At 46.5% G+C, this 26,675-nt stretch overlaps 1 protein-coding gene and 1 long non-coding RNA gene across 2 annotated transcripts in view; one reads left to right on the forward strand and one right to left on the reverse strand.

The window, feature by feature from the left end:
• CLEC19A (C-type lectin domain containing 19A) overlaps positions 1 to 1,644 on the forward strand; it is a 21,274-nt gene extending 19,630 nt beyond the window's left edge. The window contains exons 4-5 of the mRNA XM_066379966.1: positions 90 to 222; positions 1,475 to 1,644. Coding sequence (XP_066236063.1) covers positions 90 to 222; positions 1,475 to 1,554 — 213 coding nt within the window. The 3' untranslated portion in view covers positions 1,555 to 1,644. The remainder of the gene's footprint in view (positions 1 to 89; positions 223 to 1,474) is intronic.
• The window catches only part of LOC136402499 (uncharacterized), a 13,730-nt gene extending 3,389 nt beyond the window's left edge, over positions 1 to 10,341 (reverse strand). Inside the window, exons 1-2 of the long non-coding RNA XR_010750979.1 lie at positions 10,324 to 10,341; positions 863 to 977 (exon numbers count right to left, since the gene is read on the reverse strand). This is a non-coding gene — a long non-coding RNA (uncharacterized lncRNA). The remainder of the gene's footprint in view (positions 1 to 862; positions 978 to 10,323) is intronic.
• Positions 10,342 to 26,675: the final 16,334 nt, after the last annotated feature.

A 26,675-nucleotide genomic window follows, 5' to 3' on the forward strand; every position in this document is an offset into this window, starting at 1 on the left:
TTTAGAATGGTACCCCTGAACTGGAACTGGCTCAAATACTCAAGTCTTTCTCTTCTTGCTTGCTCCTTGCCTCTGAATGGACCCCTCAGGAAGGGCAGTTTGAATGGACCGATGGCTCATCCTATGACTACAGCTACTGGGATGGGAGCCAGCCAGATGATGGCGTCCATGCGGACCCAGGAGAGGAGGACTGCGTGCAGATATGGTACCGGCCCACCAGCGGTGGGTGTGCCTGAGACAAGGGCTCTTGCGGGGGTGGTGGGGAGGCCCCATGGGTGGCTGTGAGACTGGTGAATTAGGTCTCAGGGGATGAGCAGCACAACCATCCTCCAAAGAGGAGACGTTTTACGTAGTATTTAATGGTGTACTGTTGGCATGCAGGCCGTGATTTGGATGATAAGACAGTAGAGGTAGAGGCTTGAAGAAAGGAAGGTGCTTCTATGTCAGCTCACCAGTACACCGAGGTGTGAGCCCCCACCCCAGCCTGGCGCTCCTGAGTATTAGAACACAGGTGTGCCTGGCAGGTCACCGAGGGGAGGTCGATAGTGAGAAGAGTACACAATTGCCTTCAAACCCTTGGCCTGCTGCTCTAGCTCTGGGGCCTTGCAGGGAGCTACTCCTTCTCTCCGAGATCCCATTTCCTCTTTGGTAAAGTGGGTTTAATATTGTCCCTGCCCACAGGGTTGTCCTGAGGATTAAAGGAGGTACAGTCGATGTAGCACAGTGCCAAGAGCGTGGACTCAGGTTGAAGGCCCTGATCTGAACCCCTGCTCCACCCCTTTCTAATCGTGTGGCCCCAGTGCATGCCCTAACCACTGGGCCTTAGATTCTTCATCTGCAAAATGGGGCTAATGGTGCTTACCTCACAGGGTTGTTGTGAAGGAGACAGATGGAAATGGGCACGAAGAGGCTGCAATGGTCAGCGTGCGGTATGAGCAGTCACCACCATCATGTTAACGACATGGTCACTCCTCACACTGATCTCGAAAAGTAAAAATGATTAATATTCCCATTTTGTGGATGAGGGAACCAAGGCTCAGAGAAGTTAGGCAGTTTGTTTGAGGTCACACAGCAAGCAAGTAGGAGAGCTGGGTTTCAAACCTAGACCTACAGAACTCCAGGTCCAGCACTCACCTGCTAGTTAGTCCCTCTTTGGTCTTTTTTCCTTTCCTGATCAGGGAAGGGAGGTATGGCACAGAGACTTGCTGTCCTGGGAGCCATCCTGGAGCATGGTGGCCAGAGCTGGACCAAGCCTCTTGGTGAAATTTGTCCAGCCCCTCCATGGTGGCGAGTCAAGACCAGCCCTTATGAGAGAGTAAAACTGGATAGCAGCCTCGTCGGGCATCAACAAGAAAGGGATACCACTGTAGGCACAAAGCCTAAAGGAGAGGGTTTTTACTTCAGTGGGGTGGTTGGGTACCTTTATTGTGGTGAGTGGACCTTCACCCAGGTTCTCTGCTTCTTTTCGCCACAGCTCTGAGGTCATGGAATGATAACACCTGCAGCCGAAAGTTCCCTTTTGTCTGCAAGATTGCGTCTCTGACCATCCACTGACTCGCTCTTGCCCTCTCGGAGTGAGCCCGACTCTAGCATTGTCTTGTAGCTGTGCCAAGTGTAGAGTTGACAATAAATGTAAAACACAGAGGAGATAAAGCTCCCAGACAGATTTTAAACAAGCAAAGCTTGACACAGAATGGTTATTTGGTCGCAGGTGAATAAATTTAAAAGGGTGGTGGATTTGTTGGCCCAAGGAACCAAAAGCCAGGGGTTGATCTAGATTCAGAGCTGGATCGCATTGGCCTGGCTTGGGGCATGTACATGTTCCGGAAGCACTCACTTTGGGGTATGCTGCTTGGCCAGGCTGAGAGGCACAGCACTGGGGCAGAGGAGGGAGGAAGTCAGTATCATCAACCACAGGGGCCCAAAAGGGAAGGTTGTTCCCTGCAGGAAAGAGAATCTATCAACAAACTCATACATCGCTGGTGGAAATGAAAAATGCTGAAGCCATTCTAGAAAATGGTTTGGTACTTCCCCCAAAAGTTAAATACAGAATTATCAGATGACCCAACAATTCTAATTCTGGGTATAAACCAGAGAACTGAAAACAGGTAGTATTCAAACATGAATGGTCATATCATCGCAGCATTATTCGTAACGGCCCCAAAAGTAAAAACATCTTTGGGGGTACCACTCAGATGGCCCTATTCATTGTCAGGGTCCCCACCAGGGCTCTGCCATAGCATGACACTGCCTTGGTTGGGAACTTTACTGCCTCTGGACTCACTGAGTCCTGGACTTGGTCTGTCCTCCTGCCAAGGAGATGAGAACTTCTCCATCTGCAGCCAAAGAGACTCTTGGCTTTCACTCCTGGGACAAGTGCCTGTTACTTGTCCTCAGCTGTCTCCTATGTTTCTGTGGTGCGTAAAACCTGGTAGAGGCCCTGGCCAGTTGGCTCAGTGGTAGAGCGTCGGCCTGGCGTGCAGGAGCCCCGGGTTCAATTCCCGGCCAGGGCACACAGGAGAAGCGCCCATCTGCTTCTCCACCCCTCCCCCTCTCCTTCCTCTCTGTCTCTCTCTTCCCCTCCCGCAGCCAAGGCTCCATTGGAGCAAAGTTGGCCCGGGCGCTGAGGATGGCTCCGTGGCCTCTGCCTCAGGCGCTAGAATGGCTCTGGTTGCAACAGAGCAACGCCCCAGATGGGCAGAGCATCGCCCCCTGGTGGGCATGCCGGATGGATCCCGGTGGGGCGCAAGCGGGAGTCTGTCTGACTGCCTCCCCGTTTCCAACTTCAGAAAACAAAAAAAGAAAACAAACAAACAAACAAAAAACCTGGTAGAAGTAGCCCTCCAGTCTAGTTATGCTTATAGATACTACCGCTACCTGTTATATCACTCCTGCAAGTGTGTTTCATGACACCCTCCCAGTTCACAATGGAAGTTTGGACAGTTGGACACCACCTTTTGTCAGGGGCTGTGTTCCACACACCGTGACCGATTGCCAGTCTGGAGGGAAGCGACCCAGCTCCTAAGCCGCATCTGGTCCTTGCTTCCTCACACTGCTCCCTGTGTCAGGGGTCCCTGATCGGGTTCTCTGGAAGCGGTTGCTGAGACTGAATCTGGAGTAGATGTTTATTAGGGATCAGCACTTGGGAAGAGAAGGCAGAGGAAGGCGTGGAACTGAGTTGTGGTCTGAAAAATCATCGGTCAACCTGCGAGGGAGATCTGTGGTCCATCAGAGTGGACCACATAGGGCTGAACTGGTCAGACCCCTAGACCTGGACTTCACTTCACTCAGTCACTGATGTGGGCTTCCCTGGAAAGGCTGTGGCTTCACTTAAGGCACTGTCTGTAGCTGAGGCTGACCCTGAAGGAGATGACAGCTGGAGGTCCTGCTGCCCACTTCCTGGAATGGGCATCTGGGCGGTGCATCTCCCTATTATCACATCTAAAATAAAAAGACATGGGTTCAAATCCCACCACTGGCACTTACTGTGTGAATTCATGAAAGTAGCTTAACCTCTCTGAGTTTTCTCCTTCATAAAATGGAAACAGTCCCTTCTGGCTCTTACTGTGATTTATCAGGTGGCTTTGGGAAATAAAAAGTTCTGCATATGTGACTTCTCCAGAAAATTAAAACTTGTTCCTCAAGCATCACTACTATCTCTTTTTTTCCACTTTGGATGAAAGTGTTTCTAGACCAGTGGTTTTCAACCTTTTTACACTTGGGACCAGTGAAAACAGAAGAATTATTTCAAGGTCCACTAAGGCTTAGAAATAACCGTGAGCATAAGCGAATTTGACTAAGATTATTGGGTCTATAATCTTCATGCAACATCAGAGTGGTTAACTCTTTCACGAAATGGCATGAAATTTCTGGCTGACCAGTTGAAAAACACTGTAAACCATCTTATACATTTTCCTGATTTTTTTTTTTTTAACAAGAGTCAGAGACAGGAAGGGAGATAGAGATGAGAAGCGTCAACTTGTAGTTACAGCACTTCAGTTGTTCATTGATTGATTCTCATATATACTTTGACCTGGAGCCTCCAGATGAGCCAGTGACCCCTTGCTCAAGCCAGTGACCTTGGACTTCAAACCAGCAACCTTTGGGCTCAAGCCAGTGATCATCAACATGATCCCACGCTCAACCTGGCGACCCCACGCTCATGCTGGTGAGCCTGTGCTCAAGCCAGCAACCTCGGAGTTTTGAAACTGGGACCTCAGCATCCCAGGTTGATGCTCTATCCACTGCACCACCACTGGTCAGGCACAGTTTTCTGCTTTCTTAAATAGAAGATACCAAGAGGGTTCGTCTTTTCTTGATGACTCAGGGTCATGTGGGCTGCATCTACTTCAGGTATTTTTGTCTCCTGTCGTCATATCGGGGTGTCACTGTGCCAGTCTCTGACAGTTCACAGAATCCCTCATCTTTTCTAAGCTATTGCTGCTGAGAAGCTGTGGGAGAGAATAATGAGAGACACAGAGATCAATGGTAAGTGATGTATAGATGGACGCATGGACTCATGTATGTATGGACACATGAATGGATGGATGCATGGATGGGGGATGGATAGATAGATGATAGATATTTAGAGATCTAGATGATGGGTGGATGGATCAATGGATGGATAGATAGATAGACAAATAGCCAGATAGAGAGACCAGAAGGCAATGAGGAATCAGCTCTAAATTTCGGTTGGGGAGAGGGTTGGAACCACAGAAGGTTGATGCGGCCTCAGGGCCGTCTTCCCAGAGAAGGGTGGGGCTGCGTCGCCCCCCAGGAAGGGTCCTTGCAGGGAGTAGGTTTCTCCTGTGCTCTGTTTGTAAGTAGGGTGTTCTCTGTAAAAGAGACTCAGGAGATGTGTCAACTGTCAAAATAAACAGATGGGCCATCATTCAGTGGTTTGCCCAATTTGAAGGATAATAATTTTTTAAAGAAACAGAGAAGTCAGACCTCTGTTATTTTGAAGCAAATTTCAGAGTCAACACCCCAACAGCTGTGTTTTTAAAGAGGGTCCGACCAGTTGGGGGGCTCTCTTCAGGAAACCCTATCTTCCCTCTCCTGATCCTCACAATAGCTTAACATGTTGGCCTGTTAAGAGAAGATCCCACAGCTTTCTCTTCCAGCCCAGGTTTAGCTGCACAGGACTTCTTCCTAACATCTGCTGTGTGGCAGGGACTTTCACTGTGGAAGCTCAGTTAGTTCTTTCAACGACTCCACAGCGGAGCTCTGCCAACCATGGGTTATAAATGTGAACCTCTTCCATCATCTATGGTGCGGTGAGATGAGGGAGAAACAGGGTAGAGAACCATTGCCCCAGAGTAGCTGACAGATAAACTATGGCACATTGGGGGGGTTGGTTTTGGTTTTGGGGTGTGTTTTTTCTTAGAAGTGGGGAGAGTGAGAGAGAGAGAGAGAGAGAGAGAGAAAGACAGATCAGTTTGTTGTTCCACTTATTTATGTATTCATTGATTGATTCTTGTATGTGTCCTGACTGGAGATCAAACCCATAACCTTGGCATATTGAGATGATGCTCTACCCAACTGAGCTACCCAGCCAGGGATGGCACATTTGTTCAGTGGAACGCCATGCAGCCTTTATGTAGAGATTCAAAACATATCTAGGGCATATTGTCGAGGGATAAAAGCAAATTGCAAAAGAAAAAAAAACATAATATATCACTTACATATCCAAAATCTCTCCCTCAGAATTATACTTCTTATCTCTATAGACACATATATCTGTAAATATAGAGTAAAAAGTTTGGAAGGATTGAAACAAAAATATAAAAATAAGGACCCCAAAGATTGGAGGAATAGTCCCAAGGGGAACTTTAGTTTACTCTATAATTTTTTATTTTTTTTTCAATGACTATATATTCATATATTATTGTGTAGTTAAAAATATATAGTTATATTTTTAAAATATTATTTGTTTCAGTATAATATTTAACCTCCATGGCTAGGTTTGATTTGGCCAAGGACCCAGGGCCAGCTACAGTGACTGGGACAAAAACTGATCTAATATATTTCTTACCAAAATGCCTTTAAAAAGGTTGTGCTGATTTTCATTCTTGCCTATGCAAAGGTGACAAAAATAGTAACATTCTTTGCTGGTAGGTCCTGGTTTTAGTTAATACAATATTGCTTTGATTACCACTGAGGATGAGCATTTTTTCATAATGTCCTTGGCCATCTTGAATGGGAGGGAGGGATGCCAGTTTTTCCAGACGCCCCCTCTGCTAGGAAATGCCCACCTTCCACAGCCCAGTGACTAATTAACACCTGCCCCTTACAGAACCAAACAACAGCCAGGCACCCAGCGAACTTTCCTTCTGCAGAAACCTATACTTTTTTTTCCCCATGCCCTCTGCAGTCATTGCTATTTGCCTTACAAAAGAAAGACTCCAACAGTAGCACCGGCCTGTCAAAGCCAAGTCTTCCAGGGAGCACTGGCCGTGCTAATGACACCACACATCCACAGGGGTGAGGCCCCAGCTGCAGGGCCAGCACAGGTGCAGCAGAGGGATGGGGAGAAGCCGTGCAGGAGCCCTGAGGCTCCACATACCCTGCCCTCCTCCACGTGGGCCCCGGCAGCTTGACATTTGCCGGCATCTCCTTGCCAAGCCCCACAGTGCATTAGCCACCACCAGTGTCATTTACTCATTACCTTTCACCCATGCAGGCCAGCCCATGGCCGGCCCATGACCAGCCCCAGCCATTGGCTCTACAGAGAAGAGTATTGTCACAAAAAGGGCCTCGGAGTAATAATAGAGTGTTAGGGGTAAAATGGTAGGTGTCAGAATTTCTCTTAGGGACAGACCCGTCTTTATTAGGACAACATCTTATTAAAACACTGGGTGGACAGGGGAGTCAAAGCAACAAAAGATATGGCCAAACTACTCCAGATTCAAAATGAATTGCAAATATATGGTGCTCGTGTGTCAAATGTTTATTTAACTCATCAATGAAGGAACCAGCAGGACGGGGAAAATTGGCTCAAAGGATTGGAGACACTCACATACACGCACCACCATATATATATACACCCACATACGTTTAGTGGGAAAAAAGAATGCTAGAGTAAATTTCCAAGTTAATATAAAACTAGTTCACGACCAACAAGGCAATAAGATCTACAGGCCAAGAATTAGCAAATTATGACCAGCTGATTGAATCGGACTTACTCCCTGTTTTTGTATGCCCGTGAGCTAAAAATGTTTCTTACATTTTTAAACAGTTGGAAAAAAGAAAGGACGCTGTTTCGATAACACATGAACACAACATGTAATTCAAATTTCAATGTCTGTAAGTGAAATTTTATTGGAGCGCAGCCATGCGCAGTCATAGCAGCCCGTGGCTGCCTTCCCAATACGATGGCAGAGACTGTGCGGCCCGCGGAGCCTAGAGCAGTGGTCCCCAACCTTTTTTGGGCCACGACCGGTTTAATGTCAGAAAATATTTTCACGGACCGGCCTTTAGGGTGGGACAAATAAATATATCACGTGACCAAGACAAGCGTCAACAGTGAGTCTTAGATGGATGTAACAGAGGGAATCTGGTCATTTTTTAAAAAATAAAACATCGTTCAGACTTAAATATAAATAAAACAGAAATAATGTAAGTTATTTATTCTTTCTCTGCGGACCGATACCAAATGGCCCACAGACCGGTACTGGTCCACGGCCCAGGGGTTGGGGACCACTGGCCTAGAATACTTATCCTCTGGCCCTTCATTGGAGCAGTTTGCTGGCCTCCACTATAGGATGATAACTTGCCCGTGATCTCTGAGGTCATCTTCTCTACTGGACAAAGATCAGTTGCAACTTCATTTTCTACAAGTTAACATCTAACTCAGTGGTCGGCAAACCGCGGCTCGTGAGCCACATGCGGCTCTTTGGCCCCTTGAGTGCGGCTCTTTGGCCAGCTTAGGCGTACCCTAATTAAGTTAATAACAATGTACCTACCTATATAGTTTAAGTTTAAAAAATTTGGCTCTCAAAAGAAATTTCAATCGTTGTACTGTTGATATTTGGCTCTAATGAGTTTGCCAACCACTGACTAACTTTATAGCATCTTGGCTTACTCCATAACAAAGTCAAACTAACATCCCCTAGAAAATCAGATACCCTTTAAGCAGCCAATGTTCCAACTTGACTTGGAAAGGTTATTCAGCCATCCCTTTACTTTATTTTGAACTTTCAGGTAATTGCATTTAACACTTGGAACCATAAGATTGTTAAGTAATACAGACTCAGGAATCTACCATGGGCCATGGACTGGTTTAATGTCCTGTGGTCGCTGCCTCCACAGGAGTCGGTGAAGAAGTCAGAACAAGTCTACGAATCGGGCCGGGTGTCTCCATTTTCAGGTGCATCTGAGTCGGTCGGAGACCTCGGTACAATGCGCACCCTGATTTGGCAAGTCTGGGGCAGAGCCTGAGATTCTGCATTTCTAACAAGCTCCCAGGAGGTGCATAGGCTGCTGGTCCAGGGACCATGGTTTGAGTGGCAGGCAGTCATTTATTTTAAAACAGTCCACTGAGTTCTTCCTGCATATCAGCACTCAGGACGTGACAGTGAAGCCACCACTTGAATGCAGAGCCCTCTGATTTCAAACTCTGTACTCAGAGCGAAGGAAGTAGAGGCAATCGTGCTCAGAACGCAGAGACAGAAATGACAGTCAATGGGGCTGTCACACCCTTGTGCTGTCACAACACGATGTGGTGTCTTCCTCTCTCTCCTGCGTTCAGAAAATTTCTGGCCTCTAGAAAATACTGTTGGGAGAGACTGAGTATCTGCTTTGCTTTGGTAGTAGACCCCGATGGATGGGGAAGTGCTTTTTTTTTTTCTTTTTTATTAGAGAGATAGAGAGAGGGACAGACAGGGAGAGAGAGGAGAAGCATCAATTCTTCACTGTGGCATCTTAGTTATTCATTGATATCCTTCCCATACGTGCCTTGACTAGGGGGCTCCAGCCAATCCAGCGATCTTGCGCTCAAGCTGGTGAGCCCGCACTCAAGCCAGTGACCTCAGAGTTTCAAACCTGGGTCCTCTGCATCCCAGGCCCATGCTCTATCCACTGCGCCACCGCCTGGTCAGGCGGGAAGTGCTTTTTAACTGCAGGGTCGTTATAACACGATGGCATTTGCTCCGTTAGTATGTGCCCATGAGTCATCTCTGTCTGAGGACCTTCGTTCATCGAATTCTCAGACTTTGACTCAGCTCCATTATCTTTGTAACAGACTCTCAAGTGGTCTCTTTATGCACAAAAACAGTCTCCTGAATACAGAACAGGTGCAGATTTCTGGAATTTTAATCTGTCATCCTGGGGAGGACAGAATGAAGGAGCAGGTGCCATCCTCTGCTGATGGGCTTGCCGCCCTCGCTGAGCACACCGCAGACAGTCCCTTGCTCTCCCCTCTAGCAGTGACGGGAGGCTGTGCTTGATCACCAGTTGTCATTATGATCTCTACTGAGTCATGTCATCCGTACTGCTTCTGGCAGCCCAGAGGACACGTGGCATGTGCTTGGGACACAGTTGAGCCCTTTCAGAGGTGCAGTGAAAGAAACACCAGCCTGGCTATTAAGATATATGGTGTCTAAGCCTTTCCTGTTTGCAACTGACAACACTTAAACTAGCTTCAGCAAATGAGCAAGGAACTTCTTGGCCCAAGGTAAGTGACAAAGTCCAAAATCAAAGTATGGCTGGATCCAGCACCTGTGTCCACCATGCTGTAGCCCCTGCAAACTTGATGCTTTACCATCTCTCCTGTCTGTTTCAGACACACCTTGATCTCTACAACCTGATCATCTGAATCCTGATCACTTTTTTTTTTAATTTTTTAATTTTATTTATTCATTTTAGAGAGGAGAGAGAGACAGAGAGAGAGAAGGGGGAGGAGCTGGAAGCATCAACTCCCATATGCGCCTTGGCCAGGCAAGCCCAGGGTTTCGAACCGGCGACCTCAGCATTTCCAGGTCGACGCTTTATCCACTGTGTCACTGCAGATCAGGCCTGATCACTTTCATTGGTCTCCTGCCTCCCCTGTCACCCTCCCTCCTTGGGAAGGGTCCTCTTCCTGGGAGGTACTTTTTCAAATACATACCAACCAATCCAGAGCTCACACCCCCAACCACCTCCCTTACTGGGCTTCCACAGTAGGGCCACTTCACACGGGCCCTAGTCACCCCAGGGCCAGGCGCCAAACAATCAAGGCCAGCCCCTATTCCCCAGAGTTCGCTGAAAATATGCAAACTGGCCAACGGTGTACCTCTTGACCCTGCCTCAGCCTCCCTTCCTGCAGAAACCGCGGAAGGCTCTTACCTATAGATGCCTCCTTCCTCTGTCCCCTGAGTGACACTGGTGCTTCCCCGTGTGTCCCCCGTCATGTGACATGTGGATCTGTGAGTATATCATACCATCTGTTCAATGGCAGTCAGCTTCCCTCTGTTGACCTTGCCATACCTAGATAAGGATAAAGCCTATTATTATTTAAAAAGGAACTCAGGGCCAGCAGGAAGCAGTCTCTAAGCCCTGCTTTCTTCAGTGCTGGCTTCATTCCCAGACAAGCCGTCCCTCTAAGGTGGCAAAAGTCAGCTGGCAGCCCCACTGCACGTGCAGTTTAGTAACCTCCTTGGAAGGAAGGCCTCTCTTTCTAACAGTAGTACACGTGATTTCTACGGCCTGGTTTGCGTGACAAGCCCATCCTCCAATCAATTGCTATGGTCAGAAAGCTGGAGTACTTTGATTGGATGATATAGAAGACTAAACCCACGGGGGCCAGGAATAGGATCTGTTCCACCCAAGCCGTATGGACTAAGAGTTTGGGTTCCCTAGAAGCAGACCCTGGAAATGAGGACTTGGTGCAAGTAGTTTATTTGGGAGGTCATCGATCCCAGCAGCACTGGCAGGAGATGGAGAAATGGGACAGGGCAGGGAACGAAGCCAATACAAGGTGCGTTCATGAGAGGGTTACTGCTTAGGGCAGTGGGGACCCAATCCAGCTAGGCTTCTGGGGGGCTGCACAGAGCTTGTCTAAGAGGTAAGGGAGCTGAGGGCCCCCATCTGTCTGGGCTGCTTCCGAGAGCCCAGCAATATGGCTGCATTATAAACTCAAAGAACACCTTACTATCGTCCCTGCCAAGAAAACTTGAATTGCCCTGAAATCTTACAGGTGATTAATGCTAAAAACTTAGTATTTTCCAAATCTGACAACAGTCTTAAAAATGACTGTGGGAGTAGTGAGCTGTGAAGCAGAGAGAAACTTTTCTAATCTGTCAGTAACGGAAAAAAAATTCATCAACCATTCTGGAGGAAAGATGAATTCTCTTTTAAGTCCCTCTGTAGAAAATATTATAAAATCATTATCACTCAAAGATGTTATCAGGGACGATACAGCTGAAAAATATGTAGATTCGGTCATCAAATTAATTAGTAAAATATTTTCTGGATTTGGGGAGCTTTGTGGTATTTGTCAGCTTTTCAAAATTTGTAATTAGTTGTAATTTCTTTTCTCATTACACATGAATATTTATTATTGAACCTAAAAAATAAAAAGAGGTAAGGGAGTTGGGGCATTTATCTCCCAGCCCTCAGCTGTCACTGGTTGAGGCTGCTTCAAGGACACACCTTCTCAACCGCTCTCCTGGGGCCCGAGAACAACACCTCAGGCAGAAAACCATGGGTGCCTTGTCCAAGGGACAGAATGGGGAGATTCCAGGGCAGCCTCAGCGTCTACTGCCGCCAGAGGCAAGACCTTCCTCTCACTCTGCGCCTCTCAAAGGGCTCTCACTTGTGAAGCCAGGTCATTAGACAAGAGGCTCACTGCCCTCTCCAAAAGAGATCCTAACACTTCCCCTCTGGCTTGAGGCAATGTAAGATGGTGGCTGGCGTCCCAGTTAGGGTCCCAGCAAAAGAATGTATGGCTCGTGCCCTGGCCAGTTGGCTCAGCGGTAGAGCATCGGCCTGGCATGCGGGGGACCCGGGTTCGATTCCCGGCCAGGGCACATAGGAGAAGCGCCCATTTGCTTCTCCACCCCCCCCCCTTCCTCTCTGTCTCTCTCTTCCCCTCCTGCAGCCAAGGCTCCATTGGAGCAAAGATGGCCCGGGCGCTGGGGATGGCTCCTTGGCCTCTGCCCCAGGAGCCAGAGTGGCTCTGGTCGCAACAGAGCGACGCCCCTGGTGGGCGTGCCGGGTGGATCCCGGTGGGGCGCATGCGGGAGTCTGTCTGACTGTCTCTCCCCGTTTCTAGCTTCAGAAAAATACAAAAAAAAAACAACAACAACAACAAAAAACTTAAGAATGTATGGCTTGTGCTAAACTGTTTATTTAAAAAGGGACTCAGATGGGGCCATCCGGACTTTGCCGGGTGGGGCAGCACTCAGGACTAGCAAAAGTAGGATGCTGTACCACCTCAATGGGATAAGGGGATGAGATGTGCCACCAGAGCCCAGAGGGAACCAGCGTGGGGGCAGAGGAGCCACTGCACAGAGTATCTGTGGAGGAATGCAGCTGCGGCTGGGACTGCAGCCAGGAGGGCAGGAGCCAAAGGGGCGGGACACCACCAAAGCTCTCTACTGCCCTCCCGATACTCCCGCTGGCTGAACCAACAGGAGACCAGAGGGCCAGAAGTCAGCTGGTAGAGGTCAGCCTCCTAGGGAGCAATCGGATATAGGCAGACAAATAGAGAAAAGTCTGCCCATTTGGGCAAGTGAGTGCTTAACCTGACTGTGCCTCAGGTTCCTCATCTATAAATTGGCAACAGTGTTAGTGTCTGTGGCTTAGGGTTGTTGTGAAGATTAAGTACACATGAAAGCACTTATAGTAGTGCCAGGCATTTTGTAAATGATCGACAAATATGAGCTATTGTTAATATTGCCATATAACTATGTTAGTTATCATAAGTATTATCCTGTCACTTATTACCATGTGTCAGCCCTGTGCTAAGTGCTAAATTGCTATAAAGTTACAAAATGATAAGATATGTTGAAGGAATTTGAAATTTTGAGCATCCTCTCAGATGCTGAAGAATATTATTATTATTTGGCCTAAGAAGATTCAATGAATAATGCAGTAAGCGATTGCAGTGGGCGTGGAGGCAGGAGAAGGAATTGGAGGCGGGGAGAGAGACCAGGGATGGGGTGGGGAGAAATCTGATTCTCCCATCTCTGGAACACTCCTACCTCCTGCCAAGAACCATCTCTTGCCTGCACCGCACCAAGAGCACATTTTAAAGGAATGCAATATGCTCTTCATTAATGTAAGTCCCAATAGATCTTTTCAGATGAATAGTTATCTCTGGGAAGTGGCCGAGAAGAGCTTGACTCTCATGACATTCTGCAGAAAGCTTTTCAGACCACAGAGTCCCTTCCACATTATTACAGAGACAGCATGGTGCATGACAAGCTAACCAGACTTGGGGGTGGAGGTTGTGGTCAGAACCCTTTCCTTTAGTGATTGCTAAGGGCCAGGCACTGTGCTGAGCACAGTCATTACCTCATTAATCCTTCCTGCCAGGTGTACCATAGCCCCTGTCCCTGTGGGGACTATATTAATAACTGAGGGTAAAGGAAACTCCATCTGTGTAGAAGCCTCCATTGGGGCCTGACCCCGGGGAAGTAAATTTCTGCTTCTCATTCCAGCAGTTCCTGAACTGCCCTGGATCTAGTCTAAGGAGATGGCGCCATGTTTGGACTCCTACACTCCTCCCAAAAATTAGGGGATATTTTATCGCTTCATATTTATTTTGAAATATCCCCTAATTTGGGGCCCTGGCCAGTTGCTCAGTGGTAGAGCGTTGGCCTGGCATGCAGAAGTCCTGGGTTCGATTCCCGGCCAGGGCACACAAGAGAAGCGCCCATCTGCTTCTCCATCCCTCCCCCTCTCCTTCCTCTCTGTCTCTCTCTTCCCCTCCTGCAGCCGAGGCTCCATTGGAGCAAAGATGGCCCGGGCGCTGGGGATGGCTCCTTGGCCTCTGCCCCAGGCGCTAGAGTGGCTCTGGTCGCAACAGAGCGACGCACCGGAGGGGCAGAGCATCGCCCCCTAGTGGGCAGAGCGTCGCCCCCTGGTGGGCGTGCCGGGTGGATCCCGGTAGGGCGCATGCGGGAGTCTGTCTGACTGTCTCTCCCTGTTTCCAGCTTCAGAAAAATACAAAAAAAAAAAAAAAGAAATATCCCCTAATTTGGGGGAGTTGTATAGATGGGTGATCGGAAGCTGTCCCCAACCCCACCTCTGAGGGTGAGAACAGCCCTTGGCCCAGTATACACCTTGACTTTCCTCACTGATCTCCTCAGCAGTGTCCAGCTAAACTGACCAAAAAGGTTCTGACATCATAAGACTCGGGGCCTCGCCACACCACAGACATGCTAGGTGTGATCTTAGGTGAGTCGTGTTATTGCATATCAAGCTCTTTATTTCTAAAACGAGCGCAATGAGCCTGGGCTATTAGCTCAGTAAGTTAGAGCAGTGATTTTCAACCTTTGTTTCTCATGCACTCATAAACTAATTACTAAAGAAAAAGGGGCCCTGACCTCTTCTTCTTTAGTAACTAATTTATTTGTGCCATGAGATGAAAATGGTTGTATTTAGTCAGGGGCACTGACCTTAGTAATTAGTGTGTGTTTGTGCCATGAAAAAAAAAAAAGGTTGAAAATCACTGAGTTAGAGAACGTCCTTCAGAGACACTGAGGCTGTGATTTCAAACCCCAGTCAGGGCACATATGGAAAGCAACCGATGAATACACAGCTGAGTAGAAAAACAAATGAATGTTTCTCTTTCTCTACCTCTCTCTCTCTCTCCCCCCTCTCCTTTTCTCTTTCTGTCCCTCCATAATCAATCAATAATAATAAATAAAAAGTAAAATGAGCATAATGATGCTTAGCTCACTGGGAGAGCTGAGTGGATTAAAATGCAATTATTTAGATGGAAACCTTGGAAAATGGAGACAGATTAGTTAGTTTGGTGCTTTAAGCAACAGAAACAAACAATGTCTATCTTAACCCTTTGAGTAGTGAGTTCTTTTCATGCTCGCTGACCCGCAGGAGTGAGGTTTTTTTTTTTCCAAAAAATGAAATTAGTTCCAGTTACAGTTTTATTAACTTAAAATCATGTTTGTTTGATAACCAATTTATAAAAACAAGAACATACATTTGCCTTTTTTTAATGTTGCTTTACACATTTTTTTAAAATAAATCGATCGTACTCTGGACGGTCAGGAGGCACGAGGACGTACATGAACGCTCGTGCTACTCAAAGGTTAAACAAAGAAGCAAGTATTAATGGAAACATCTTACAGGAAGGAAGGAAAATGGAAGAGCTAGGACTTGAAAAGGATGGGGACAGGCTCAGTGTGTTCGGCAGAGTTCTAAGAATGACCCCCAATGATCCTAGTCCTTGTATAATCTCTTCCCCTTTAATGTTATGAGACAATATCACACCCAGTGTGGGATTCAAATAATTTAACAACCGGTTCTCTGCCCTAATGACCGCTTTAAGTATAAAAAAGTGATATACCAAAAGGTAGTTTATTACTTCATGCATTTAATAAATATTTAAGAACAATAAAAGAGATACTCAAAACTGGATTATGTTATGAGTTTTAAAATATTAATGAAAAAGTATTAAAAGATACCTGATAAAAAACAATAAAACTGTTATTTAAGATATTTCCATATTGCTTCTTGACTAGCATTCTCACTTGCAATTTTCTTCACCTATGGACGGAATGAACATGACTACAGGTGCTTAGAGTACACTGTTGCACAGATGAACGTTAAAAAAGAGTAAGGGATGTAAATTTGTGATTTCCACATTGGGTAGCTGCCCAAGCACCCCCTTAGAGAGAATCCTGATTACAAATGCCATTTTTTTTTTCGTATTTTTCTGAAGCTGGAAACGGGGAGGCAGTCAGACAGACTCCCGCATGCGCCTGACCGGGATCCACCCGGCACGCCCACCAGGGGGCGATGCTCTGCTCATCCGGGGCGTCGCTCTGTCGCGACCAGAGCCACTCTAGCACCTGGGGCAGAGGCCAAGGAGCCATCCCCAGCGCTCAGGCCATCTTTTGCTCCAATGGAGACTCGGCTGCGGGAGGAGAAGAGAGAGACAGAGAGGAAGGAGAGGGGGAGGGGTGGAGAAGCAGATGGGCGCTTCTCCTGTGTGCCCTGGCCGGGAATCGAACCCGGGACTTCTGCATGCCAGGCCGACGCTCTACCGCTGAGCCAACCGGCCAGGGCCTACAAATACCATTTTAACAACTGGTTTGCCAAACTCAACAAAAAATTAGGTATCAGTTCTGCTGAACCAGTGCAAACCAGCTGAATCCCACCACTGATCACACCCATGATTCTGTTATGTGGCAAAATGGATTTTACAGATGGAAATAAGGTTACTAATCAATGGATATGAAAAGGGAAATTCCAGACGATCTAATCTAATCACATGAGTTCTTTAAAAGCAGGATGTTTCCTCTGGCTGGTAGCAGAAGAAGAGATCAAAGAGAACTATTTGATAGCTCTGAAAAAGGAGAAGACGCTAGGAGGTGAGAGTATAGCCCCAGCCGATAGCCAACAGGACTGGGATATCAGTCCTACAACCACTAGGAACTGAATTATGCCAGCATTTGAGTGAGCCTGGAAGTAAATTCTTCCCCAGGGCCTCAAGAAAAAAACTCAGCCCAACTGGCGTCTTGAATTCAACTTGGGAGACCCCAAGTGATGAGCCCAGCTAAGCCTGCTCACACTACTCTGAGCTGCAGAATTGTGAGGCAATAAATGGGTGTTTTGTTTTTGTGCTATCTTGATATTATTCATAATTTTATATTATTATTACACACTTATTACAGTGTTTATAAGCACAATTTGAAAAACCAGAGTAACAGTTTTCTATGCTGCGTGACAAATAACCACAAATATAATGGCTTAAACCAACACAAATTTATTATCTCACAATTTCTGTGGGTCTCCCTTGTCTGGAATCAAGGAGTCAGACGGGGCTGAGGTCTTACCTGAGGCTGGGGGCCTCTTCCAAGATTTACTGGTTGTTGATAGAACTCAGTTACTTTTAGCTGTAGGCCTGAGTTCTCTGCCACATGACCCTGTCCACACATAGCTGTTTGCTTCTTCAAGGCCAGCTGGGCCCTGGCTGGTGGTGCAATGGATAAGATAGAGCAGGGGTCCCCAAACTTTTTACACAGGGGGCCAGTTCTCTGTCCCTCAGACCGTTGGAGGGCCGCCACATACAGTGCTCCTCTCACTGACCACCAATGAAAGAGGTGCCCCTTCCGGAAGTGCAGCGGGGGCCAGATAAATGGCCTCAGGGGACCGTAGTTTGGGGAAAACTGGGATAGAGCATCAAGAGCGATGGTTTGATCCCAAGGGTGCTGGCTTGACCCCCATTCAGGGCATATAGAAGAAGCAATCAATGGGTGCACAACTAAGTGAAATAACAAGTTGATGTTTCTCTCTCCCTTCTTCACTCTCAAAAAAAAAAAAAGAAAAGAAAAGAAAAGGCCAGCTGGAGAACTTACTGAGTCTTTTTTAAAAAAATTGATTTTAGAGAGAAAGAAGGAGAAACATCTATTTGTTGTTCTGCTTATTTATGCATTCACTGGTTGTCTCCTGTATGTCCCCTGACTGGGGATCAACCTACAACTTTGGTGTGTTGAGAAGATGCTCCAACCGATTAAGCTACCTGCCCAGGGCCATCACTGAGGTTTTTCATTTCTTGATTTCCTTTGTGTCTGACCCTTAGACCTAGATTCTAAGGGTTCATGTGATTAAGTCAGGCTCACTAAGGATAATCTTCCTTTTGATTAACTAAAAGTTGACCAATTAGGGATCTTAATTACATCTACAAAATCCTTTCACCTTTGCAGTATAATGAAACCTAATCAGTGGAGAGCTGTCCCATCATATTCACAGGTCCCACCCACACTTGAGGGAAGGAAATTGTACAGGGAGTGTCCACCAGGGGGCACCAGTTTGGGGCCCATCTTAGAATTCTGCCTGCCATAATTTATTGAGCATTTACTATGTACCACACTCTACTAACTGCTTTTGTGTGCTCATTTAATCCTCATGTCAACTCAGCGAAGGAGAAGCCACTGCTGTCCCCCATGCACAGATGAGCAAGTTAAGGCTGGTGAGTGGTGGATCCAGAGTTAGGACCCCACTGTCTGTCTCTCCCTGTTTCTCTTCTCTTTTTAAAATTTTTTTTAATTTTTTCATTGAGAGAGAGAGAGAGAGAGAGAGAGAGAGAGAGAAGCATCAACTCACTGTTCCACTTAGTTGTTCCATTTAGTTGTGCATTCATTAATTGCTTCTCATACGTGCCTGACTGCAGATGAAACCCGAGACCTCAGTGTGCCCAGACAATGCTTTATCCACTGAGCCACCCTGCCAGGGCTTCTCTTCCTCTTCTCTCCTCTTCTCTTCTCTTCTCTTCTCTTCTCTTCCCTCTCTCTCTGTCTCTTCCCCTTTCTTTGTGTGTGTGTCTCTTTTCCTCTTTCTGACTCACACACAGATGCCACCTCCCTCAGTCTTTCCTTTCTCCAATCCTTTGGCGAGTGCTTGCTTTCAGAGTGTAGTTTTAAGGGTCTGAGGGAATGGGATGTTTGGGTAAGGAGGCTTGTAAATCCCAATTTTATTAATTGCTCCTGACTACTGAGCACGTACTGTGTGCTGGGCTGGGCTGGGCTAAGCATATCCCTCACCTCACTCATCCTCACAGTAGCCCCAGTTGCTATTATTATATCCATTTGACTGTCAAAGAGTTGGTGGGGGCTCAGAGAGGTTAAGCTACACGCCCAAGGTCACACAGCAAGGGACTGGTATGGGATGCCCAGTCCCAGTAGTCCCCTGAATCCCAGCGCCTCCCCTCGGAGCCCCTGGCTCCTCTGCCATCGTGGTGAGCAGCAGAGGCAGCCCTGCTGCCCGAAACCTCAGCTCACCTCGAGCAGGAGCAGGAAACAAACAGAGGCCCCTGCGCTCCCGCCTCCCAGACCCACAGCTCTCACTCTGCTTTGCATTCACGACAACATCAATCTTGTTCAGACCCCAGAGCCCATGAGCCCTGCTGGGCTGGCAGCCTCTGAGTCACCGCACACAGGCAGACGGCGCTAAACTAATTTCCCTGCGTCTTTGGGAAGGATTTGGTTTCTGTCTCCCTGGCTGTGAGCCATGCAGATGGTGGCAGGAGGCCGGCAGGACCCAGGGGCTCCCAGCCTGGTCTGGGAGAGCCCAGACTGAGATCTGATAAGATCCTGATTAGCAAAATGGCTGGGGCTTGGAGAGGGTCCAGTCTGGAGCCCCAACTGGATTTTTAAAAAATTTTATTGAATTAATTGGGGTTGACATTGATTAATAAAATTATACAGGTTTCAGGTGCAGAAGCCCAAACAGAATTAAAGGTTGGAACAGTAGGTGCTAAGGCCACAAGGCTGGTGCTAACACATCCCTGAAAATGTAACTAGATAGAGAAAACTGTCATTATTTTTAACAGTGACTTACAGGGCTCTTAATATGCGTACAGATAATCTGATCTTCATCACAACCCTGCAAGGTGAGAACTATTTATTAATACCATTTACAGATGAGGAAACTGAGGTACAGAGCTCCAGGAACTTGCTCGAAGTCACAAAACTGGTGGTAGGCTTTGGAGCCAGATTTTTATCTCTGACCACCTGGCTCAACATGGTGCGCACATGTCTGGGTCCAGCCCGATGATAGCACCACAGAAGGAAAATCAGTAGGTCTGTTGTCATCTTTCTCTCTCTGGAATTGGTTTTGAATCGGTCCCCAAGTGGGTAATAATATGTATTTGAAACCAAGCCAGTCATCTTCCTAGCGCCCCCTCTTCCTGCTTCCCTTACAGGGCTGGAGATGGTACTTTCCACTTGCTGATCCCATCAGCAGAGGCAGCTTGGGGTGATGGAAGGAGCCAGGGCAGAGGAGCCAAGTTCAAATCCTGATTCTGCCACTGGCCGTGGCCTCGGGCTCTGAACTTCGGCTGCCAAGCCTGGGTAAAAGGCAGTGCCGATGCCTACCTTGCTGAGCTGGTAGAATTAGCATATACATACGTCTGTATATGAGGGTACACGGTCAGCTCTTACTCAATGACAGTGGCAGAGGTGGCACAAAAACGGTAGCAACTTAGCCTATTGATTAGGCACACAGACTCTAGAGCCCACCTGGGTTCACAGTCAGAGTCCTTCCGATTCACTAGTTAACCTCAGGGTTCTCCTCCGCACAGTGAGGGTGCTAAAAACACCACCTTTAAATTAGTTAAAATACATGAAGTTTTCCCTGGCCAGGTAACTCAGTTGGTTAGAGCATCACCTTCATACCCTAAGGTTGTGGGTTCGATCCCTAGTCAGGGCACTTAAAAATGTGTGTGTGTGTGTGTGTGTGTGTGTAAAGTATGAAGTTTTAGGATACCAGTGCACACTAAATACTCATAATGATTTTTAAAATCATGATAACAGAGAGGTGACATATTCCATTTCCACCTACACCTTGGCTTTGGCAGATGGATATTAAATTCTGCCAAATAGATTCCTTTTAACCGAATTCTGTTACAACAAGGCAACTAGTAATAGAGCGGCTATTGTGGACAATTCAGTGACATTTAGTGTAAAATGATAAGTTTTATGCTGTATGTATTTTACCACAATAAAAAGTATTCTGCCCATTCATCTGTTCATCCTAGAAGTGTCACAAAGTCTGGACTATTTTGGACAGATGTTGAGTGATCTGTGGGTTTCATGTTATTTTATCCAAAGGTTCTTGCTGGCCATACAGATATTTGAACAAGCAGGACCGTCCCCTCCACTAGGAGAGCAGTTTTCCCAGGCTGCAGTCTGGTGCATGTGCATTATTGACTGACTGCAGAACCAGAAGTAATGCCGCCAGGCAGAGCTCAGCTCTGCTGAGACCCAGGGCTGAACGAAAATGCTGTGGCTGTTCACAACCCCCAGCCAGCACCATCAATCACCTGTGTTAGCAGCCGTGGGAGTGGTCCTTTAGAATCCTCCTGAACCCCTTTTTTAAATGGTATCTCTGTGGTTCACAATGCACCATAAATTGATAAAGTTAGACATGCCTCCTCCAAAATGTCAGGTTGGAAAGGATGTGACAAGGTCCAGCATTTTAAAACCCAGTTATCCAAAATGACTCAAATGAAGGCTTTGGAAGGCTGCCACTTCTCTCCAAGTTAAGAGCTGCCATGTGGCTTTTAGAATCGAAAACCCCAAAGCCTCAGGTGGCCGCTACAGGTAGAAGCCAGGTGTCCTCTGTTCATCTTATTGGCATCAGTATGTTTTGGCAAGGCTCCTGGGTAACTGCTCAGAAGGGCACTGGTGGTCATGTGTCTGGGCATTCATGGGGTAGCAGGTGGGGATCAAATGTGCCTGGTGGCTCCACCTGAAACTCCCAAAGCCTTTGCTGGAACACATATGGCCGGCAGGTGCTTTGAATATGACGTTGGGTTTCAGTGTAAAAGCTGGGGTCTGAGGTCCACATGGGAAAATCTTAACATTTGTTTAAATTTTGTAAAAGAAAGCTTATACATAGCAAGGAACTGTGTCTGTGGCTGCCTAAGGTTGTGCTTAGTTTTTATTTTGAGAACCAATCGGAGATTTTTATTCCTTCCACTTGGAAAAGGCCAAATCCCAGCCGAGTTCTGTTGATCCTTATCTTGCTTCTAGATCACATCCTCTTTGGGTAATTGGCATCAGTGAGCTCGATAAATTCCAGCCTTCCTCCTGGGAGACAGAGGAGCCTGTCTCAGAAATATGTGGCAGTGACAGTACTTTCTTGGTTCTGTGGGGGATGCAGCTTCAGTTTCTCTGAGATGTAGATCAGACCACCCCGCTGCAAACCCCAGTTCTCAGCATCACCCAGAATAGCAGTGTCCCCCCGGAGCAAAGAAGCTGTATTCTTAAATGGAGCACAACAGATCTGCAGTTAGAAGTAAACTGGACATGTTATTATTCTATCAGTTATCACTGATAACTCCAACCTATATATAACCAAGTCTTCTGAGGCCAATCTTTCCTTTAATAAGAATGCTTTTAGCTGGAAGTATTAAAGCTTGAAGAAAACCCAATTCAACTGGCTTAAACAATGATAAATGGGCCCTGGCTGGTTGACTCAGTAGATAGAGTGTCGGCCCGGTGTATGGACACCCTGGGTTTGATTCCTGGTCAGGGCACACAGGAGAAGTGACCATCTGCTTCTTTCCCCCTCCCTCTCACCCTCTCTCCCCCTTCCCCTCCCGCAGCCAGTGGCTTGATTGGTTTGAGTGTGGCCCCAGTCTCCAAGGATAGCTCACTGGGCCAAGCATCAGTCTTAGACACTAAAAATAGCTCAGCTGATTTGAGCATTGGGCCCAGACAGGGGTTGCCGGGTGGATCCCAGTCAGGGTGCATATAGAACAGTCTGTCTCACTATCTTCCTCTCACTTAAAAAAAAGAATATATAATCTCATATAACCAGATAAAGTCATAAGCCAAGCAAAAATGTTTATTCTTACTTTTATTCAGCATTGTACTGGCAGTTCTAGTCATCACAGTAAGTCAAGAAAAAGAGATAAAAGCATAAAAGATCAGAAGGAAGAACTAAAACGATCTCTACTAGAAGATGATATTATTATTTACTAGAAAAGCCTTAAGAATCTACAAAACAATGACGAGAACTAATTAGTGAGTTTAACAAGATTGCAGAATACAGGGTTCATCTACAGAATAATTATATAACAAAATGCCTAAAGGAAAGAGGTCTCAATGGTTCAACTATATTGTCAAAGTCCTGAGTTCTTCTGAGTTTCCCACATTGACAGATAGAGTGTTGTTCCTCATGGTTGCAGGATGACTGACACAACTCGACACAGCACATCTCCCCAAGGGCCGGGGGAAAGGAAAGACCACCTTTGTTTCTGTGTCAACTTATAAGAGGAGGAAACTTTAAGAGCCCCACCCTCCAGGCTTTCCTTCATTGGCCAGAAAGATGTCACATGCCCATTTATGAACCAATTACTGGCCAAGGAAGCAGAATTACCATGATTGGCTTGAAATATTCAGGATTCACCCTCTCCATTCAGGGGGGCCCCAAAGGGGGCCAGCATGCTTTAAAGTTGATGACCGCAAGATATCTGAACAAGAACAGAATTTGGTTGAGAATAAAAAAAAGGGAAAGTTACTACCAGGTAAGCAACTAACATTATCTGCTATGATATTCTACACGCAATTGCCAAGAATCAAGCTATTGGGCAGGGGGTGGGGGTGGGGCCTCCAGCCTGGTCATGCATGAGATCGTAGCTTCTGTCAGCATTAGTGCCTACTGCCTCCAGTGGCCTCCAGACCCTCTCTGGCTTTCAACTCAGCCAACAAAACCCCTAAAGTTATTTATTTATGTAGTCTTGAATGTTTAAAAAAAATCTTCCATTTTTAACTTTTCAAGGCAATTCCCCATCCTATCATTCTCTCTACATGACCAACCCCAGGAAGCCCCAAGAGATTAAATTATGTCCCTAAAGTCATCAGAAACAGAGAAGCCACCATGTATTGATGATTTTGTACGCCCCAAAACCTGTGGTAGTTACTTTACTCACTACAACCCAGTGAGGTAAATTTTATTACTATCCCCACTTTATAAAGGAGGATTGAGGCACAGAGAGGTTAAGTAACCTGTTTGTGGTCACACAGCTAGTGAGTGACAGCCAGGACAGACCTCAGTTCTACCTGAGCCCCCAGTCCCATGCTCTTTAACCTCTACACTAGATCCCCCCCTTTTAATCATCTGGTCCCAAATACCTATGTTCATCTGACTTATTTAGAGATATGTCAGTACTTCCCTTGAAGTTTCTACCTATGTCATTGCAAACGAAAATAGTCTCGGAAGGCAGAAACAACAGAATGGGGAGGAGGGAGGCTGTTTCTTTCTCTGCTCTGCCAAGCCCTCCTCTCACAAACCCTTTCTACTCCCTAGCTCTCCCCACCCCGCCCCAGCCCCACATCCAAGGCTGCCCACAGCCAAACACCCTCCACAGTCTTGGTCCCATACTATTAGCTCCAACTTGTCTTTCACTCACAACAGATAAATTCTTGCCCTTCCTGACTTCCAACTTTGAGAATAATTTCTTTTCCAGCCACATGTCACTCCTTGAATCGTGTTCTTAAGGCTCTTTTTCTGGTCCAGCGCTCTGGGAACCTGGCTGTGTCGCTCAACCCTTTGTGGGCAAAGACCCTGTTCCTGTCTGCCAAACCCACCCGACACCTAAATGAGACCTCCCTCCATACCAGTGGGGAAATCATTTATATTCTATGCTATCTTTCACATGCTGAGCTTAAAACCTTTAAGCCTGGAACTCGGCACCTCTGGTGTGTCTACGAAAGGTGATGGTGCAGGCGGTGCAGTTTTAGGTGAGCAAAGGGCTGGATATGGTAAAAAATGTCCCTCCCTCTCCCAATTGGAAATTCACCGCCACCCTCTCCTCCCTCCTTCTTAACTGCTCTCCCATCCCTAACTCTCCTGTTAGCCAGTCACCCATAACCATCCCCAAACAGACCAGAGGCCAGGTCCCTGTTGCACCCACTTGTTAAAGAGCACTTCCTGCTAAGGTTGTGAGTTCGATCCCAGGTCAGGGCACATATAAGCATCAGCCAATGAATGTATAAATAAGTGGAACAACAGATTGATGTTTCTTTCTCCCTCATTCTCTCCCTCTCTCTTTTCCTCTCTCTGTAAAATCAATAAATAATTTTTTTTAAAAAAAGAACTCTTCCTTATTCTCAATTTCATTAAAAAGGGTAATATAAAAACATCACTCTACCTATACTGTCTCCTCTCTCTCCAGCACAATTTGAATTGAATTTTGCTAGGAGACAAGGAAGAATTCTCAATATCTCTCTTCTGTCCTCTGATTTCATTATAAATTGTGAGAATTAAAGCAATGTAATTATATCATTTCGGGAAGGTTTTAGGAAATTGACATTAAAAGGAAACCGAAGGAAAAGAAGTCTCCTCCATTTTTTATCTATTTAGTGAAGTTTGGAGAGAATAATATGCTGTCCCCAGACGTGCCTGTTATCTCCCATAAATTCTGTTCAACACCATTTAGAGGGTACACAGCAGCAATGTGGAAAGCGGAAAGGTATACTGTACAAATATGGTCACTGTTCCAATAAAAAGGAAGATAGTTCAGCTAGAATTTTAAAGCCGTTAAGGCAAACTGATGGTTTTCAAGCTGGACATGGTCCATCAATATGGTCTGTGTGCTGTAGGTGGTAGCACTTTTAACTTGTTGCAGGCCCTGGCCGGGTGGCTCAGTGAATAAAGCATCATCCCTGCAGCTGAGGTTGTGTGTTTGATCCTTGGTCAGGGCACCTACAAGAAGCAACCAATGAGTGCACAACTAAACGGAACAACTAAGTGAAACAGTGAGTTAATACTTCTCTCTTTCTCTCTCTCTTTCTCTCTCTCTCCAAGCAATGGAGGGGAAAACCTGTTGCTGTGGCTGGTTACCCTGATGGCTATTCCCACCTGCCTTCTCTCTTGGCCACTGTACAGAGAGTGTCCACTACAGAGACTGAAAAGGCCAGATACTTGTATTAATGTGTCACTTCCTGATTTTGATGATTCTACTATGACTGTCTACACGAATGGACTAGTCCTTGGGCAATCCACTCTGAAATGTGTACAGATAAAGAAAAATATGAAAGAACAGGGAATTGTAAAGCAAATATGGCAAAATGTCAATTGGGGAATGTGGGCAAGGGATACGTGAATGCACTTTGTTACTCCTGCAACTTTAAGTCTAGATTATTTCAAAATGAAGTACCAGCAAATAATAAAAATAAGGAAAAAGATTTTTAAGAGAAAGAAAAAGAAAAAAGTCAAATATTCACTGTCTTAGCCTATCTGGAAGCTCAAGGTGGTCATGTTACCAAAGTTTGGCCCATGAGCTTAAGACAAGACCTGGCTGGGCTCTTGTTTCCTCGGCTAAAAAGGACAGCCTTTGAAGGAGAACTCAGGGGTGCCATCCATCCTCTTCTTCAAAACTGGAATGCAGAAGTGATGCTGGAGCCGTGGTAGCCATCTTAGGATCATGAGACAATAAGACTAAGGAAAAAACAGCCAGTGTGTGAACGATAACAGCACACAGAGAAAGAGCCTGGTCCTGGCTGACATTGTAGAATTACTGGGTCAGCTCTCTGACTGCCAGTCTCTGATCTCTTATGTTCCTGTGTTTTAAGCTGTTCATAGCAACTTACAGCCGAAAGCATTCCTAATACAGTTGCTGTGCTCAACTTTTGTAAAACCTCCCAGCATGTAAACACACAACATAGGAATTTCAAAGATAGGTTCTTTGCCCATTTTAAAGTGAAAAGGGGCAGATATTTCTTTTCTCAGTGTCCTGAAAGTCAGGTCCTGGGACATGTGACCCAGGTGATCCAGTTGAAGCGCACACCCAGCGTTTTGGACATGGTGGGCGGCTGGGAAGTGTCAAAGGCAGTGGGCCTGACGGGCGAGGGGAGCACTGCTCCATGTCCTATGACAGCAATGCCAGCACTAGCTTTCTGCCAGCCTGCTCCCTGGGCATGAGCGGGCAGTGTCACCAGCCGCTGGGCCTTGCGTGGCTCTTGCCCATTTCCCGAGTCTGGCAGCCTGCTGTCTGCGCC

Source organism: Saccopteryx leptura, chromosome 4 (assembly GCF_036850995.1).
Source record: "Saccopteryx leptura isolate mSacLep1 chromosome 4, mSacLep1_pri_phased_curated, whole genome shotgun sequence".
NCBI lineage: Eukaryota > Metazoa > Chordata > Mammalia > Chiroptera > Emballonuridae > Saccopteryx > Saccopteryx leptura.